The sequence below is a fragment of the Macaca nemestrina genome, chromosome X, assembly GCF_043159975.1.
Source record: "Macaca nemestrina isolate mMacNem1 chromosome X, mMacNem.hap1, whole genome shotgun sequence".
Lineage (NCBI taxonomy): Eukaryota > Metazoa > Chordata > Mammalia > Primates > Cercopithecidae > Macaca > Macaca nemestrina.
The window spans coordinates 127,930,878-127,948,298 of NC_092145.1; the positions used below are offsets into that span (position 1 = coordinate 127,930,878).

The window sequence follows — 17,421 nt, forward strand, 5'->3', positions numbered from 1 at the left end:
TTGTCTTATGCCGGTTTACAAGTAGAATACTTCTGACTTTTGCACATTTAGTATACTGTTGGCTGTGGACTTTTTAAAGATGGTTCTAATTATTTTGAAATATGTTCCTTCAGTGCATAGTTTTTTGAGGATTTTTAACGTGAAAGGATGTTGAATTTTATAGCATGCATTTTCTATATCTGCTGAAATGATCATGTAGTTTTTGTTTTTTTATTTATGTGGTGAATGACATTTATTGACTTGTGTATGTTGAATCAACCTCGCAACCCTGGGATAGAAGTGCCTTGATCATGGTGGATTAGCTTTTTGGTGTGTTGCTGGATTTGGTTTGCTAGTATTTTGTTGACTATTTTTGCATCTATGTTCATTAGGGGCATTGGCCTGAAGTTTTCCTTTTTTGTTGTGTGTCTGCCAGGTTTTGGTATCAGGACGATGCTTGCCTCATAGAACAAGTTAGGAAGGAGCTGCTCCTCAGTGTTTTGAAATGGTTTCAGTAGGAATGATACCAGCTTTTCCTTCTGAATCTGTTAGTATTCAGGTGTGAATCTGTCTGATCCTGGGCTTTTTCTGGTTGGTGGGCTTTTTGTTCCTAATTTAATTTCGGAACTCATTATTGGTCTGTTCAATGATTCAATTTCTTCCTGGTTCAGGCTTGGAAGGTTGTATGTTTCTAGCAATTTATCCATTTCTTCCAGGTTTTCTAGCTTGTGTGCATAGAGGTGTTCATTATGAATAGTTTCTGAGGGTTTTCTCTATTTCTCTGGGGTCAGTGGTAACATCCCCCTTATTTTTTTTATTGTGTTTGAGTCTTCTCTCCTTTTTTCTTTATTAGTCTAGGTAGTGTTCTATCTTTATTATGAATTATTTCAAAGAACCAGCTCCTAGATTCATTGACCTTTTCTATGGTTTTTTGCATCTCATTTTCCTTCAGTTCAGCTCCAATTTTGGTTATTTCCTGTCTTCTAGCTTTGGGGTTAGTTTGCTCTTGTTTCTCTAGTTCCTTGTAATGCTCATTTTGTAATTAGAGATCCTTCTAACTTTTTCATATGGGTGTTTTGTGCCATAAGCTTGCCTCTTAACACTGCTTTGGATGTGTCCCAGAGATTCTGGTATGTTACATCTTTTAAATTTTTCATTAGTTTCAAATAATTTCCTGATTTCTGCCTTAATTTCATTATTTAACCAGAGGTAATTCAGGATCAGTTTATTTGATTTCCATTTTAATGTATGGTTTTGAGAAATTTTCTTAATATTGATTTCTATTTTTATTGCACTGTGGTCCAAGAGTGTTGTTGGTATAATTTTGTGGGTTTTTAAAAAATTTTCTAAAGATTGTTTTATGTCCAACTCTGTATATCATATTTTTATTGTACCTTTAGAGATGTTTGGATACACAAATACTTACCATTGTGCCTACACTATTCAGTGTAGTCACATGCTGTATAGGTTTGTAGCTAGGAGTAATAAGCTGTACCACATAGGTTGGCTGTATGGTAGTCTATACTATCTAGGTTTGTGTAAGTACACTCCATGGTGTTTGTACAAGGACAAAATTGTCTAAGGATGAATTTCTCAGAATGTGTCCCAGTCGTTAAGTTATACATGACTTGTAGTAATTCCTAACAAACTGGAGACAGTGGTAGAAAAAAAGTATTTTATTTCATTGTATGTCCTTTTATATTCTTTAAATTTGCTTAGTTTTGCTTACATTGCTTTTTTTTAAATGTGCATTTTTTAAACAAGTGGAAGAGAACATGGAAAGAAAGAATTTCATTGCTTGAGCATAGTTTGTTTTTTCCAGGCCTACCAAAATAACACAATCTTACTGCAAGAAGAGACACACCCTGGAATAATATCAGGAGGCTGGCGCATGCTCTTCCGATTTTTCTCAGAATGAGAAAATGTAAATTTTAACGTTTAAATTTTTTTTAACATATGTAATCTTATGAGTGACAGGGTTGACTATAGAAAAATTCTTCATATTTCCCTGAGAGTTTAGAAAAGATAGTGGTTACTACTGATATTTACCATTATAGAGCACTTATTTTTCTCAGATATTACATCATTTAATTCTCGAAACCAGGACTGGCTACATAAGTTGTGGGCCCAGTGCAAACTGAAAACAAGGGCTTCCTGTTCAAAACCTAAGAATTTCAAGACAGTGGAAGCAGAGCTTGAAAACAAGCATGGAAGTCTTCTGAGCAGGGGCCCTGGGCAACTGCATAAATTACCAGCCCATGAAGCTGTCCTTGCTTGTAATATACCTGTGAAGAAATGTGTTATCCCTACTTTAAATATGAAGAAAATGATGCACAGATTTGAGAAAAGAACCAACCAGCCCCAAATGTCACAGTATATAAACTATGGATCTGGTGTTGAATAACTGTGGAGCTTGGCTCCAAGGCCTCTACTTACAATCACTCTAAGAGGAATCAGCTCCCAAATGTAGAGACAAGTAATTCTAAACTATTTCCCATTTTTACTAGGCAAATTAACTTACAGATCAAATGAATAGTACTTTAAAAGGAAATATATTTTATTTTCATGATCTCATTTGAGAGTCTTAAATAGACTCATAATCAAAATGGAGAAAGGTGACGGGGTGATAGTATAGTTAGCTAAATAAAAAAATTGTTGAATATAGGTCAAAATATAGTCTACTCTAGTTTTGACTCTGCCATATTAAACAATTTAGTGTAGGCACTAAATTATTCTTACCGTGCTTGCAGTTTTCCTCTTTCTAGTGCATTGAGTGACAGGAGTATAATTCCATAGATCTTGACATATAAATAGAAATGATAGATTTAAAACAACAGTTTGGCAAAACTTTAAAAATTTTTCTTTGCTTACAAAAGCAACATTTTGCGGATAATATCTTATAGTAGAAATTTGGGAACTAAAGGAATACAGAAATATACACTGTACAACAGAAATTATCTCTACTTTGTCAAAAAAAAAAAACAACGTTTATATCTAGCATTGTTTATTCAATACTATAAAGCAAACATTTTCCAATGACATTAAAATATTTGAAATATAATACTCCATCCACATTCATATACCATAATTTACTTAAACTATCATCTGTAACATTAGGTTGTTTCCAAAATTGACTGTTATAAAGACCCTATAAACAAGGATAAATGTTATATTTATATGTAGCCTTCAGCATCAAATTAAATTTAAATGTTAAAATGCTAGCTGAGAGAAATCTGTTTTCGTAACATTTAAAGAGAAAATTACTTGATTATGTTTGGTGTATGTAATTATTTTGTATACTAGTATTTTTCATATGGCATTCATCTTCACAATTATTTGTGATTATCATCTTCCTTATTTTACTATAAGGTTCCTAAATACAGAGTTTCTATTTTACTCATTTCTGAATGTCCTATAGTGACTATATATTCAACAAACATTAGAATTTTATTGAAACCTTGTGGTTCAGCTGCTGAATAACTTACACAGTTTTAGAATTCTTTGATTGACTATGGTGTCCAAAGCCAAGAAGCATTGGTTTTGGATGACGAATCAAATTAGATCTACTTCTAGCAAATAAATGGCATTATAGAGTTTGAAAATGATATTTATCAGGGTCATGATTATTAGATTTCAAATCTTTAAGACTATCAGGTAGAAATGATACTCAACTTACTCTGCTTTCCTTCAGAGTTCAAAGCAAGTTTTAACAAGAGGAAGTCTTAATGAGGCAGGATTCCTCTGGTTGTTAAGAAGATCTTTCCCAATGGGGAAAGTTTGCTTCCATGCCAAGAAAGGAGTTCTTTTTTTCCGGGAGTAGTGAGTTCTGTAATAATCAGGAGGTTATGTTAAATGGCCTTTCATAGTCCCTCTCCTGTCTACATTTCCTAATGATTCTAACACACAATTAAGTGTTTACAGTCAATAACTAAAAGCCGTAAGGAAATTTAGTACATGACTTTTTATTCTGATTATATGAAGTAGGTTTTGAAAGTGATTATTGATTTGTTATATGTAATGAGTTCTACCTTGTATTTACAGGGTGAATGCACAGTTTTCTTATTTCTCCATCCCAAAGGAAATGAAGTAGTATTTTTCAATTACAGTGTAGTAGTGATTATTATATAGAACAATTACAGACTCATGTCTTACTCTTTTATTAAAAATGATTCATTTTTTTTCTTATCAGGCTTAGTATATTTTTAAATGCAGCTTCACAGTATATCATGTTGTCATTTCCCTTTACCCTCCATGGGTACATGTATCCAATTTTATAAGTAGATATCAATAAGAAAATATTAATATTACAGAAATTAAGACCCAAATATTTAGTAGCAGATGTGCTCTATAACATTAGATATAACTGCATAAATTAGCTTGGTATTTTCAGAATGTCTGCATTCTGGTCTGTATGTTTAAAATTAGGTCTTTTCTTAATCTGCAAAATATTATCTTCTAGCCACCACTGTATGCAAAGAAAGTTTGCTCATACTTAAAAAATATTCAAATAAAAAAATAAATTATATAGGGATCCTACTAAAAACCATATTTTCTTTGCAAAGAAAGTTTGCTCATGGTTAAAAAATACTCAAAAAATAAATGCTCTTGGAATCCTGCTAAAAACTACAGTTTCTTTCTGACAAGAAATCTAATTTTATCACGTAGTGGTCATTTTGTGTTGGGTGGCGTGTTTGAGTTTATATTTTAAGCCTTTTTTTTAGAGCTATGTTGCTTTCTGCTTTCATCTTGACATAACTTGTCAATAGACTACAATTAAAGTTGTTTGAGGTTCAGTGATTGATTCTAAATAGTGAATTTATGGAGATCCTAGAGAAGATAAAACCTGTGCTTGGCAAATGTAGAAACTATAACTCTTAGTATCCTTTTAACCTACCAAAATGGAAATCCTTCAGGCCCTCACACATGTAAAGATGTGTCTTCAACAAAAGGTAGCCTTTTTAAGCTATATATGTCAAAGCAATTTTTACTTAAAACATCATGGAAAAGATTTTATTCCTTCCCTGTTAATTGCCAATTTGGAAGCTGAAATAAGAAGATCCTGAGGCTTTTCCCATTTCCTCACATGAAAGGAATCAGTCCTCATGTGTGAGGCAGGGAGATTACTACAAACCCTTCCCTTACCTCTTGGCAAATTCAGGAAAATTGCTAAAATGAATCTTGACCCAGCCAGATCCCTGCTCCTATGACTGTAACTAAAGGCAGTTTCAATGCAGGCCTCTTGTGATTTCCTTGGAAATAGAACTTGTAAGTAAGTTGGATTACCACAAGGGTAATGATTACCATCCCAAGAGGTAACATTACAATCATCATAAGAGGAGCTCTGTGAGACAGAGGATAAGGAACAATGGTCTCACCATTATATGACTTGTCTATCTCATAATGCCCATGTATTGAGGTGATGGCCTCTCATGTCTTGGCTCACAAAATGTGTTTTTCCAAAGATGGATGAACTGTTGCCCACTCCCCCGCCCGCTACCAAAAGTATGAACAGGAAGTAATTGTGATTGTAAACCAAGAAGTGTCTCCAATGATGAATTTGGGAACTCAAATATTTGAACATAATCACTAATTTAAATCAAACAAGAGTGGTGTGTTTTTTAGCATTTGAATAACATTCAACATAAAGATATGTATGGACTAATAAGTACTTTATGTTAATCTTTTATTGTAATTTTAAAAGTCGGTTCACTTACTTGATTAAAGAGTCGCTCATTACCAAGTTGAAATAATTTTATTTAAAAATGTATAACATAAAATAATCAATGTATATGATAACCTAAAATGCATTCTACAAACTTAATAAGCATTTAAAATGTGCCAGGCAATGGAATTGGCACTGATGTACGTTACTAAAATTTATATTAATGTAAACATTTAAAGCAGCATGTAGAATTAACTATCAGAATGAATTACACACTACATTGTTCTCCTTTGTCCCCACCCCTTATTTCCTACAGTTTGACCAATAAATTGAAGGGGCACTAAATTTACTTGCGATGTTGAGATTACTTTCCTTTGCTATTTTAGTCGAGCTAACTTAAGTCAGATAAAACAATTTTATTTGGCTTCAATATGGTGCTATTTTGATCTGAAGGTCAATCTACCAACAAGCAAGAACAGTTTCTCATTATTTTCCTTTCCCACTCCAAGCGGTCTTTACTGAAGTCTTTCGAGCAATGTCTGACCTCTGTTTCAATACTTCTCACAGATTTCACAGGCTGTCACCACCACTCAGCCATCACTAACACAGACAACTGTAATGGAAACAGTAACTATGGTGACCACAAGGGAGCAAATCCTGGTAAAGCATGCTCAAGAGGAACTTCCACCACCACCTCCCCAAAAGAAGAGGCAGATTACTGTGGATTCCGAAATTAGGAAGAGGTGAGAGCATCTTAAACTTTTATCTGCAAATGAAGTGGAGAAAACTCATTTATAGCAGTTTTGTTGGTGGTGTTTAAACTTCAGCAATATTTCCAGACACCTCAGGTACCTGTAATGTCAGTTAATGTAGTGAGAAAAATTATGAAGTACTCTTTAAAATTTTCCCAAGAAATCACTATCGCAATATAAACTAAATGCTTAATGGAAATAGTGTTTTCCGGAGTGAAAGTACAAACTATAGGTGATAAACTACTGTGGTAGCATTTTAATCCTAAAAGTTTCTTCTTTTTTTTTTTTTTCTTATAAAGGGCCTGCTTGTTGAGTCCCTAGTTTTGCATTAAATGTCTTTTTTTCCAGTAACAGAAAGTGCATTTTCATCAAGAAGTACACCTATAATAGATGAGATCCACCCTGCTAGTTTACGAGAACATGATGTCTCAATCTGCGCATCCTAAATCAGGAGTAATTACAGAACAGATTTCCTGTTCTTTGATATTTTTAAAGTCTTATCTTGAAGGTGTTAGAATTTTTAACTGATCTTTTTGTGAATATTCAAAATTACGCATTTTAGATAAGTTAGGTATTATGTAAATCAGTGGATCTATTAAAATGATGGCAATAAAATTTTATGAGTGCAAAGCTGGCATAAAATTTATTTTAAAAGGTACAGTTTCCCTTTCATTCCAGTTATTGTAATTCTAAGATTAAGAAAGAACATTAAAATCTACCGTATGTTTCTAAGCAGCATATGTTTAGAAACTCATGGAACACTTGACATTAGAATTTGTGTATGCCAGGATAGAGAAGTATGAAAAGAACACACATCTAAAAATACCATGTCAGATGTTCTAAGAAAAAAATCTAGAAAAGTTATTCAAATATATTATTTGGGACTTTCAGTACTTCTCTATTAACTAATGACTTATGACCTACTTTGATAATTCCAAAGAAAATCACTGGGCCTTTTCTCCCTGGTTGTGTCAGCTTGGCTAAGCAAATCTGCTAGTCCAGGGGTCAGCAAACTAAGGCCTGCTAACCAAATCTAGCATGCTGCCAGTTTTGTATGGCTCATCAGTCAAGACGTGTTTTTACATTTTCAAATGGTTGAAAATAAAAGAAAAACAATATTTTATGACATGTCAAAATTACGTAAAATTCAAATTTCGGCGTTATGAGTAATGTTTTAGTGGAACACAGTCATACCGATTTATCATTTACGATTACTTTCACATTACAAAGGCAGAGTGTGAATAGTTGTAACAAAAACTGTGTAGTCCACAAAGCCTAAAATATTTGTTATCTATCCTGTCACAGAAAAAGTTTGTTGACCTTTGCTCTGGTCAAATGGCTCTCAAACTCTATGAATATTAGTATTCTTTCTGGGGCAACAACTATCAGGAACTTCCAAGCCCTCTACTCTTGGTGGTAATAGAAAGTCTAACAAAAATTGACGGAGTAAAAAAGTATAATGGCACACATCCGTGAAGCTTTTGATGAATTTTCTTTTTATTATTCCTAGTAAGATGTACGTTAACTTGTTTGTTGTCACATTAAACATGTGTTATGCACAATGCTTAGTGGACATATAGATTTATGGATACTTTGCAACATTCCAACAACCCTCCAACAGTTCTCCAAACAGAGTAATAGGGACACCTAGTTGCCTAACCCTCTTAATGTCTTCTTGCCTAATACAGAAATTAACAAAGCAGGCGGATTCATGTCAATCTCTGTCTTCAGAAGCTTATTATTGGCTTCTGTTTGGAGAATGGATTGTGTTGGAAAAAAAAAAAGTTTGTTCTGACTTCTTTTTGTTTTCAGGAAAGAGTGACTGACTGGTGGTGAAATATCTTGTCTCCAACATTTGTTTGTATCATAAGTTTTCAGCAATTTTTGTAAGTGCCTAAATGAGAAGTCCCATTGGGCACATAAAGATTCTTCAAATAAAAGCTAACATTAATTGAGGATTTATTATGTGCTCAGTAGTAGATTCAATGCTTTATTGGGAATGTGTGTATTTTTCCCAATAACCTCCCAAAATAGGTATGGCTATTACAACTTTATAAAATTATACACAGCTACAGAGTGCCTGAGCCAGGATTTGAACTGAAATAGCTACAAAACCTGCACTGTGTAGTAAAATGTCTTTTTCATGGATATATGAGTAAGGTATTCCTATTGATTTACCTGAAGCTATCCTAGATTACACCTGTCATCCCAGCATAATTATATATAGCATCAACTTTCACTCTCAAGTATGTCCTGATTTGGACAGCAAAATTACCTGACCACTCTATATAAGACACTTGATTGATAAATTTAGACTGAACGAAGTTAGCAAAAAGGCAAACATTTAGGAACAAATTCATTAATTGATAATTGTCTACAGGGTGGAATCTTGTTAAAGTATTGTAATGATTAAAGAGACGTCATGCAAATATAACCATAAGCTTTATATTAGCTAGTGCCTCATTTTTGTATCATGCGAAGCCCACTAATATTTCACTGAATATTGAGGTCTTGACCATCTGTTGAATATTGTTTTATTTAAATCATGTCCTCTTCCAGCTTCTTTGACACACTACCAGTTGTCACCCACGACTCTCTGCCTGACTTGTTTTATTCCTTCTGCCTAATTCCTATGGGAGTATCACATAAATCCATCTCTTTGCCTTTCTGACTTCTTTTTTTTCGTTTGTTTGTTTTTGCTTTGTTTTGTTTTGTTTTTTGAGACAATGTCTTGCTCTGTCACCCAGGCTGGAGTGCATTGGTGCAATCTCAGCTCACTGCAACCTCCGCCTCCTGGGTTCAAGCAATTCTCTGCCTCAGCCTCCCGAGTAGCTGGAATTACAGGCGCCTGCCACCACGACCTGCTAATTTTTTTGTGTTTTTTAGTAGTGACAGGGTTTCACCGTCGTGGCCAGGCTGGTCTTGAGCTCCTGACCTCGTGATCCACCCACCTCAGCCTCCCAAAGTGCTGGGATTACAAGCATGAGCCACCGTGCCTGGCCTTTTGACTTCTTTATCTGAATTATCTCCTCTCATTGATTCGAGCCTGGCTGTAAGTGACTGACTCCCAAATCATGTAGCTCCGGATGTGACACTCTCCCTCAAATTAAAGCTTTATATCTCTAAAGCTATTTCCACTTGTGCATCCAGCCACTGCCTCAATGTTCGTTTTTATCAAATGCAAACATTTGTTCCTTCCAATTAACCATACCTACTTATACATTGCACACATATTTTAGTTATTATAATTCATTGCCTGTGTGTCTAGAAGAGTATCAAATATTGAAAAAATCATGGCTTTTGGAATCAGAATTACTCAGGTTTGAATGCTGCCTGCTTTTTTTGTTTTTGTTTTTGTTTTTTCCCCAACTTTTAAGTTCAAGGGGTAAATGTACAGGTTTGTTACATGGGCAAATTGTGTGTTGTGGTTGTTTGGTGTAGAGGTAATTTTGTCTCTCAGGTAATCAGCATAATATCTGATAGGTAGTTTTTCCATCCTCATCCGCCTCCCACCTTCCACCCTCAACTAGACCCCAGTGTCTATTGTACCCGTCTTTGTGTCCATGTGTACTCAATGTTTAGCTCCCACTTAGAGGTGAGAACCTGTGGTATTTGTGAAACCTGCCCATTTTAATTACTAGCTTATGAGCACAGGCAAATTACTTGTTATCTGTGCCTCAGATTCCAGTAATCTCACTTTATAAAACACCAGTCATGAGTCATGAGAATTAAATGAGAAGCATTTAATACATTGCCTTTAAAGTGGTAAACATTCAATAAATGCAATGGTTATGATTCTTGTTTGGTGGTGGAGACCGTAGAGACGATGAAGATGGAGGAAGATTGTGATGGGTAGGAGGGATAAAAGTGATGGTGGGAGAGGTAAAGATAGTCGAGGTGGTGATGATGGTGGTGGAGGTAGTGATGGAGATGGTAGTCACATATTATTGACAGGGAAAAATTCCGTAGTAAACATTATCTCAAACCTAACAAATATAAAATTACCTTCCTGTTTTCCTCTTCAAAACAGCATTTACCACCTGACATCTACAGTTCTGTGAATCTTACACTTTCTTCTCCTTATTTATTATAATTAGATTGTAAGGGCAAGTGCCATCATTTCAGTCATTTCATGATCATTCACATTGCCAAGTCCATAACCTGAGCCATATACCTCACTGTGGAGAGAACTGCCCTCCTTTCTAATTGATCGACCTAAAATGAATAGATCTAAAATGATGCTTTTTGCTGTCTCTCCAGTCCTGCAAATTTCCATAACCCGAGATGCCTCCAAAACAAAACTCAAGCACTTCCTATGGCATTAAGCATTATTCTCATTCTCCACTAATTCTATGTCTACCTTTCCAATAATAATTATTCCACCTCAGCCGGTAAATTACATTCATTTGGTTGTATGCCTTCACGTCACTCACATAAAATTTCTCATTGCCAGTCACAACAAAGAAAGCCTATTATTACACTTCTTTATATTTTACTTAGATTCCACTGTAGTAAATACTGTGGATACAATAAATAACCAATAAATGTTTGTTGAGAGAGTGAATGGTATATAATTCAAATAATTGTAGTAACTAAGATTTGACATTCCAATATCATTTAAAAATTCTACCTAGCTAGCTGTTCCTGGAATTGTTCTTGATAATAAACATGTGACCATTCTAATGATCTTTAATAATTCCAATTTTACCCATTAGGGTATCCTTATTTACTCAAAACAATTAAGGGATTTAAAATTCAGCTTTCTACCACAACATAGTTTCTTAGCAATCTAAGGTACATTTAGTTGATTCCTAAATAATTACACAGTTTCTACATATGTTGTATTTATTGCATACATTTTTCTCTTTACACTGAGATTTGCAAAAGTGATGACCTTGGGTCACAACACAATTATTTCTAATAGCGGATTATTCCTGCAATTCAGTGCTATTACTTTACATGTAGGTAATTATCAGTGGAACTCAGCCTAGGTTAAAACTAGATCTATTATCTAGTTAATTGGTATTTATCCAGGTGATTAGTTCCTAATCATGTAGCAGTTATTTTAAGGGATTTTTCAAAAAAGCTTTAATTTATACTTTTGTAGCAACCAGGCAAAACGAATGGCAAATTGTTTCTAAGTAAATGCCATCTTAATGAAGATAATTTCCCCCAAGTAAAGTGTTCATAAATGAATATCTTTGTCCTCAAGGACAATGTAGAGGCATTTTGAAATGCCTCAATTCACCTGGTCTCTGTTTTTTTCCTCCAGGGTAAGCAGACAGAATGTAAGCTTGCTTTCTCTGGCTATTTCCTGCATCCTAACTAAATAGAAGAATAAATTGGCTGATCTACATACCTGAATTAGTATTATATATTCTACTTTTTAGTTTGTTTCTGTTTTTTGTTTGATTTTCTTTTTATGGCTGCTGTCCAGATGAAGTTAAATTGTGTCACATCTCTGGAAAAAAAATTAGATAACTGTTACATAAGACCTCTCTCCAGTTTTATGAGATTCATGCCTAAAACATTTTTGTTTTAAATATTGATTATAACTTGGGTTTCTAAATTAAAATCTGAAAATTGTATGGTAAAATATACCAATTTATTTGAAGGACCTAATTAGATGATTAATGTATCCGTGAACTTTTTTTTTTATGTTCTATATGATAAATTGATCCTAAAATATCTGGGATGTTGAAGTCAGTAATGACACTTTTGCCCATTGGCACAGCCCATAGAAACAAAACATTTTAGATGATTTGCTTCATTTTTTCCTAAGGAAACTAGACTTGGGCATGGTTACAGGTTAATTGAGGCCCAGAAAGGTTAAATAACTTGCTTTCAGTTGCAAAATAAGGACTAGTGCTGAGTCTCCTAAATCCATTCTAGTGTTATCGTTGCAATGCCATGTTTCTTTTTGTGTATTAAAGTAAAATGACCTTGGTCATAAATTCAGATTTTACTTTAGACACTATTTTTGGTTAAAAAAAAAAAAGAAATAGAAACCTTGCATACCATCTTCAGATCCTCAAAAAGATAACCATCTATTAAATGTTCTTGAGATTATGTTGTCTTGTGCATCAAGAATAAATCAATAACAGTGTTTTGAAGAATATAGTAATGTGAATTCTAGAGAATGCTGTGGGATCAGAGAATACTTCGAACAGTAATATTCAAACTACAGTGCATGAAACAGCATCATCACCTGGGAGCTTCTTTGAAATGCAGATTTGGAGGGCCCTTCCCAAACCTGCTGGATCAGAAACTCTGCTGGTGGGCCCAACAATATTTTACAAGCACTCTTGGTGATACTGATATACCATAAAATTTGAGAACCCTCTCACTTGCATGACAACAGTGGTTCTCATACTTCAGCATGCATCGGAGTCACCAGAGTTTCTAATTCTAATAGGCGTAGAGTGGTTCCGAAGAATGTTAATTTCTAACAAGGTCCCAGGTGATCCTGCTGCGACTGATTTAGGGCCCGCACTTTGGAAATCAGTTCACTGGAGTGTCTTCTCTGTTACAGTCTGACCCCTGATTCTGTTTCCTTATGCCAGCCCCCATAAAGGGGCTTTCAGGCACGTCCATGTGAAGAGACCACCAAACAGGCTTTGTGCGAGCAACAAGGCTGTTTATTTCACCTGGGTACAGGCAGGCTGAGTCCGAAAAGAGAGTCATGGAAGGGAAACAGGGGTGGGGCTGTCTTACAGGATTTGGGTGGGTAGTGGAAAAGAGAAAAGTAGGGTTTTTCTCTTATGGGCAGGGGCGGGGGTCACAAGGTGCTCAGTGGGGGAGCTTCTGAACCAGGAGAAGGAATTTCACAAGGTTAATCGCTCAGTTAAGGCAGGAACCGGCCATTTTCACTTCTTTTGTGATTCTTCACTTGCTTCAGGCCATCTGGACATATACGTGCAGGTCACAGGGGATACGATGGCTTAGCTTGGGCTCAGAGGCCTGACAGGGGCCATCTATTACTGGGTAGGTTAAGGGATGCTACTGTCGCATCTTGTGACACCTTACTGCTTTATGATGAAATGATCTATTCATATGCTTGTTTCATCCACTAGAATTAAAGCTTCCCTGGGCGAGGATCCATTTCTTGTTCATTACCTGTGTGGTCTTCTGTGTAGTAGATGCTTAATTCAAGCTGTGAATAGAAATGTACTATAATGAGAACTGGTCCTATGAGATACTATATGTATCTCTGGATGTCTGGCTACAGCAGCTATGTGAAAATGTATTCTTCCAGAATGCAAGGCATAAAAGAATATCAACAGGGAAGAAGACAGGATCACATTCTCAGAGCTGTGGCATATAGTTTTGTTTGTTCTTTGAGTGAAGAAAATGGTACTCACACTTATTCATCTAAAAGGAGAAGCATAGTTGAGTGCAAATAAAAGTCAGTTTTTAATCAGAAGACCTGAACTCTCTCTATTCCCTTACGTACTCCTGATTCTTTCCTTTACCCTCTCATACTCTACATCAAGCACTGAAACTGCTCTCAGCAAGGTCGCCAGAGAGCTCCTTAATTGCCAGCTCCAAAGGTCACTCTTCAGTTCTTTTTCCTTTTTGACCTTTGTCTTGTGCTTGACAGAGATGATTAGTCCCTTCTTGAAATTTTTCTCTCCTGCAGTTTCTGGGACATTGTTCTCTCCTGTTTTCTTTTTTTTGCTTTCAGACTATATCTTCCCAGTCTTCTGTTCCTGTCCTTTAATGTCAGTCTCCATAAGACTCAAATTGTGATTTTATTTTCTTACGATGCTTTATGTTTTGGGGAAATATCATTTATAATCTTTATCATTCACCTATATTTTTGATTCACAAATTGATATTTCTAACTCCCTGTCTCCTGATGCTCATACCTGTATAATTCAAACGCTTATAGGCTATGTATTCCTGGATTTCTGACTGGAATCTCAAATGTAGTTTTGCAGTTTAGATCCTACAACTCTAGAGAGGGTCATTCCCATCATAGTCTCTAAGAATGGCACATCCTGAGCTTGTGCAGTGAACAACCTGTGCAGCCATTTACAGTGGTCATGATATCTGCCACATCACTAAATCCCTCCAAATATACCTGCTAAATTTTCTGTAGTTTGTTATTTTTATCTACATCCTTGTGGCCTTCAGCCTAGTTAAAACTGAAATTTTTCTATATGAAATTTTTAACTGATTTCTCTGCCTCTGGTCTCATCTCTCTTATCCATGCTCTTCACAGCCTCCCGAGGGATATCTTAAAATGCAGTTTTAATTAGATCATTCCCCTGCCCATAAATCTTGAAATGAATGGCATAGAAATTATTTTGTGATCTTTAACTGCCTACCTCTCCAGCTTCACTCCCTTCTCCTCTGCTCCTTTTTTTAAAAAAAATTATACTAGTGCTACTCAAAATAACTTGCAAACTTTTTATTACCAGTCCACAATTGAGATAAGAAACTCGAGCCAGAATATAAATCAATGTACTACTTCCTTTGTCAAGAGAGTTTGGCAATTAAAAGCAAAATACAATGAAATCGTTTGTTTAGTGACTCAGTTGATTTATACTCTGGTGAAAAGTCTTTTCTTCTTACAGACTAATAGCAAACAGTTCACTGTCTGCTACAGACTGTATTTTGATCCACACTGCCCTATGCTTTAGCTTAAATTAACTACTCTTTTATCTCCAAATGCTCTGCTTTCTTAAGCTTTTGTTTTTTTTGTACCTATTGTTTTCTCTACCTAAGATTCTCTTTAGATACCTTTCTTTTTCCCATCCCCATATTACCTGCCGCCCTGCTACTAACCACCTTGTCTTTCTGTTCTCAGCCATTTATTTTTGTTTTGTTTTGTTTTTGAGACAGAGTCTCGCTCTGTTGCCAGGCTGGAGTGCAATGGTGCGATCTCAGCTCACTGCATCCTCTGCCTCGTGAGTTCAAGCGATCGTCCTGCCTCAGCCTCCCAAGTAGCTGGCACTACGGGCACACTCCACCACGCCCAGCTAATTTTTGTATTTTTAGTAGAGACGGGGTTTCACCGTGTTGGCCAGGATGGGCTTGATCTCTTGACCTTGTGATCCGCCTGTCGCGGCCTCCCAAAGTACTGGGATTGGAGGCATGAGCCACGGTGCCCGGCCAGTTCTCAGCCTTTTTAGCACTTCCATTAAAACACTTGCCAAATTGTATTGTAATGACTTTGTTTTTGCATGCCTGTATCTCCAGTAAACTCCTTGAGGGAAGAAACGATTTCTTGTCATCTCTAGACCTACAGTGCCTAAACCAGAAGTCAGCGCATAGTAGGTATTGAATAAATATTTATTGGATGTTGACGAGTGATCTTCCAGGTTTTGTGCAAGTCTTGTCAGAAAAACAAATCACTGTAAGTGATTTAAAGAGAGGAAACCTAATACAAGGAATTGGCTAAGCAGGTAGTAGAAAACTGAGACGCAGCACAGGGGATGGAGAAGCAACTCAAAGCACTAGCAACATAAGGAAGCTGCTAATATCCCTAGAGCTGGAGAAACAATACAGGAAAAGTGATATTACCAGAGCTCAGAAGCTGGGGCTTTCTAACAGAGATTAAACTAAAGTTAGAAATGCCAGGCAGAAAATTGGATTGTTGAAGAGGGAGCTAGCTATCCAGAGAAAACTGAAGCCACAGTAGAGATACAGCTGCTCTAGAAATGCCACCCAATGTAGTTGGAGAAGAAAAAAGACCTTGGCTTTTCTCTTCCTCCCACCTTCCAATATTCTTCCATTGCTTCCAAATGAACCATTAGGAGGGCAAGTAGTGTTGGGAAATGTATATCCCTCTGATACAGAAAGGACAGAAGAAAAGTGGAGAATAGATCTGAGAGCAGATGGGCATATTACTACACAGATGGGTTCTGGCCTTGCATCTTCTACTCATAAACTATGTGACTTAATCAAGTCACTTCATCTCCCCAAGAATCTATTTCTTCACCCCTGAAATGGAATTTATACGGCCTGCCTTGTTTGCCCTCACACTGTGGAAATTATATTACACGTGTTTGTCTTGAAGAGTGTTTACATTTTTTAAAAATACCTTCTTTCCCCAGGAGAAAGATGAGTTTCTGATTATTAACTCAGAAATGGTGTCTTCCCATTACCACATTTATGCGATAATAGAAAATATTATTCTTATTCTGACATCTTCTGAGATTATTCTTAGTAAAGTCTTCCCTGTTGAGAAACCTGTATCTTTACAAATGAACACATACCATGCTACCACAGAGATACAAAAATGATGCCAGGCTGGGATGGCCTGAATTGTGTCCTCCCTAAATTCTTATATTGAAGCCCTAATCTCCAATGTGATGGAATTTGGAAATGGAGACTTTGGAAGATAATTTGATTTAGATGACATCATGAAGATAGGGCTCTCTTGAGGAGATTAGGACCCTTATAAGTAGAAACATCAAAGAGCTTGCTGGCTCCTTCTCCCCACCTTGGGAGGACACAGAAAGAAAGAGGTTACATCAGGCTGTTCTTGCACTGCTATAAATAAATACCTGAGACTGGGTAACTTATAAGAAAATTGATTTAATTGGCTCATAGTTCTGCAAGCTGTAGAGGAAGCATGGTGGCATCTGCTTCTGGGGAGGCCTCAGGAAGTTTCCAATCATGATGGAAGGCAAAGGGGGAACAGGCACATCACATGGAAGAATGGAAGAAGGAGAGAGAGACAGTGCAGGGGGAGGTGGCACACATTTGTAAATGACCAGATCTCAGGAGAACTCACTATCACAAAGACAGCACTAAGCCATGAGGGATCCGCCCCCATGATCCAAGCACCTCCCACCAGGCCCCATCTCCAGCACTGGAGTTTACAGTTCAGCATAAGATTTGGAAAGGGACGAATATCCAAACTATACCAGAGGCTGTCTGCAAGCCAGGAAGAAGGCTGTCACCAGGAACCAACCCTGCTGGCACCTTAATTTTGGAATTCTAGCCTATAGAACTGCGAGAAATAACTGGCTGTTGGTTAAGCCACCTAGTCTGGTGTTTTGTTATGGCAGTGCAAGC

The 17,421-nt window shown here is 36.3% G+C and overlaps 1 protein-coding gene across 13 annotated transcripts in view; it reads left to right on the forward strand.

The window, feature by feature from the left end:
* LOC105490348 (dystrophin) overlaps positions 1 to 17,421 on the forward strand; it is a 2,266,916-nt gene that overhangs the window by 792,294 nt on the left and 1,457,201 nt on the right. For all 13 annotated transcript variants that reach the window (XM_071089080.1, XM_071089088.1, XM_071089087.1 and 10 more), the window contains one exon: positions 6,209 to 6,384. In XM_071089080.1, coding sequence (XP_070945181.1) covers positions 6,209 to 6,384 — 176 coding nt within the window. The remainder of the gene's footprint in view (positions 1 to 6,208; positions 6,385 to 17,421) is intronic.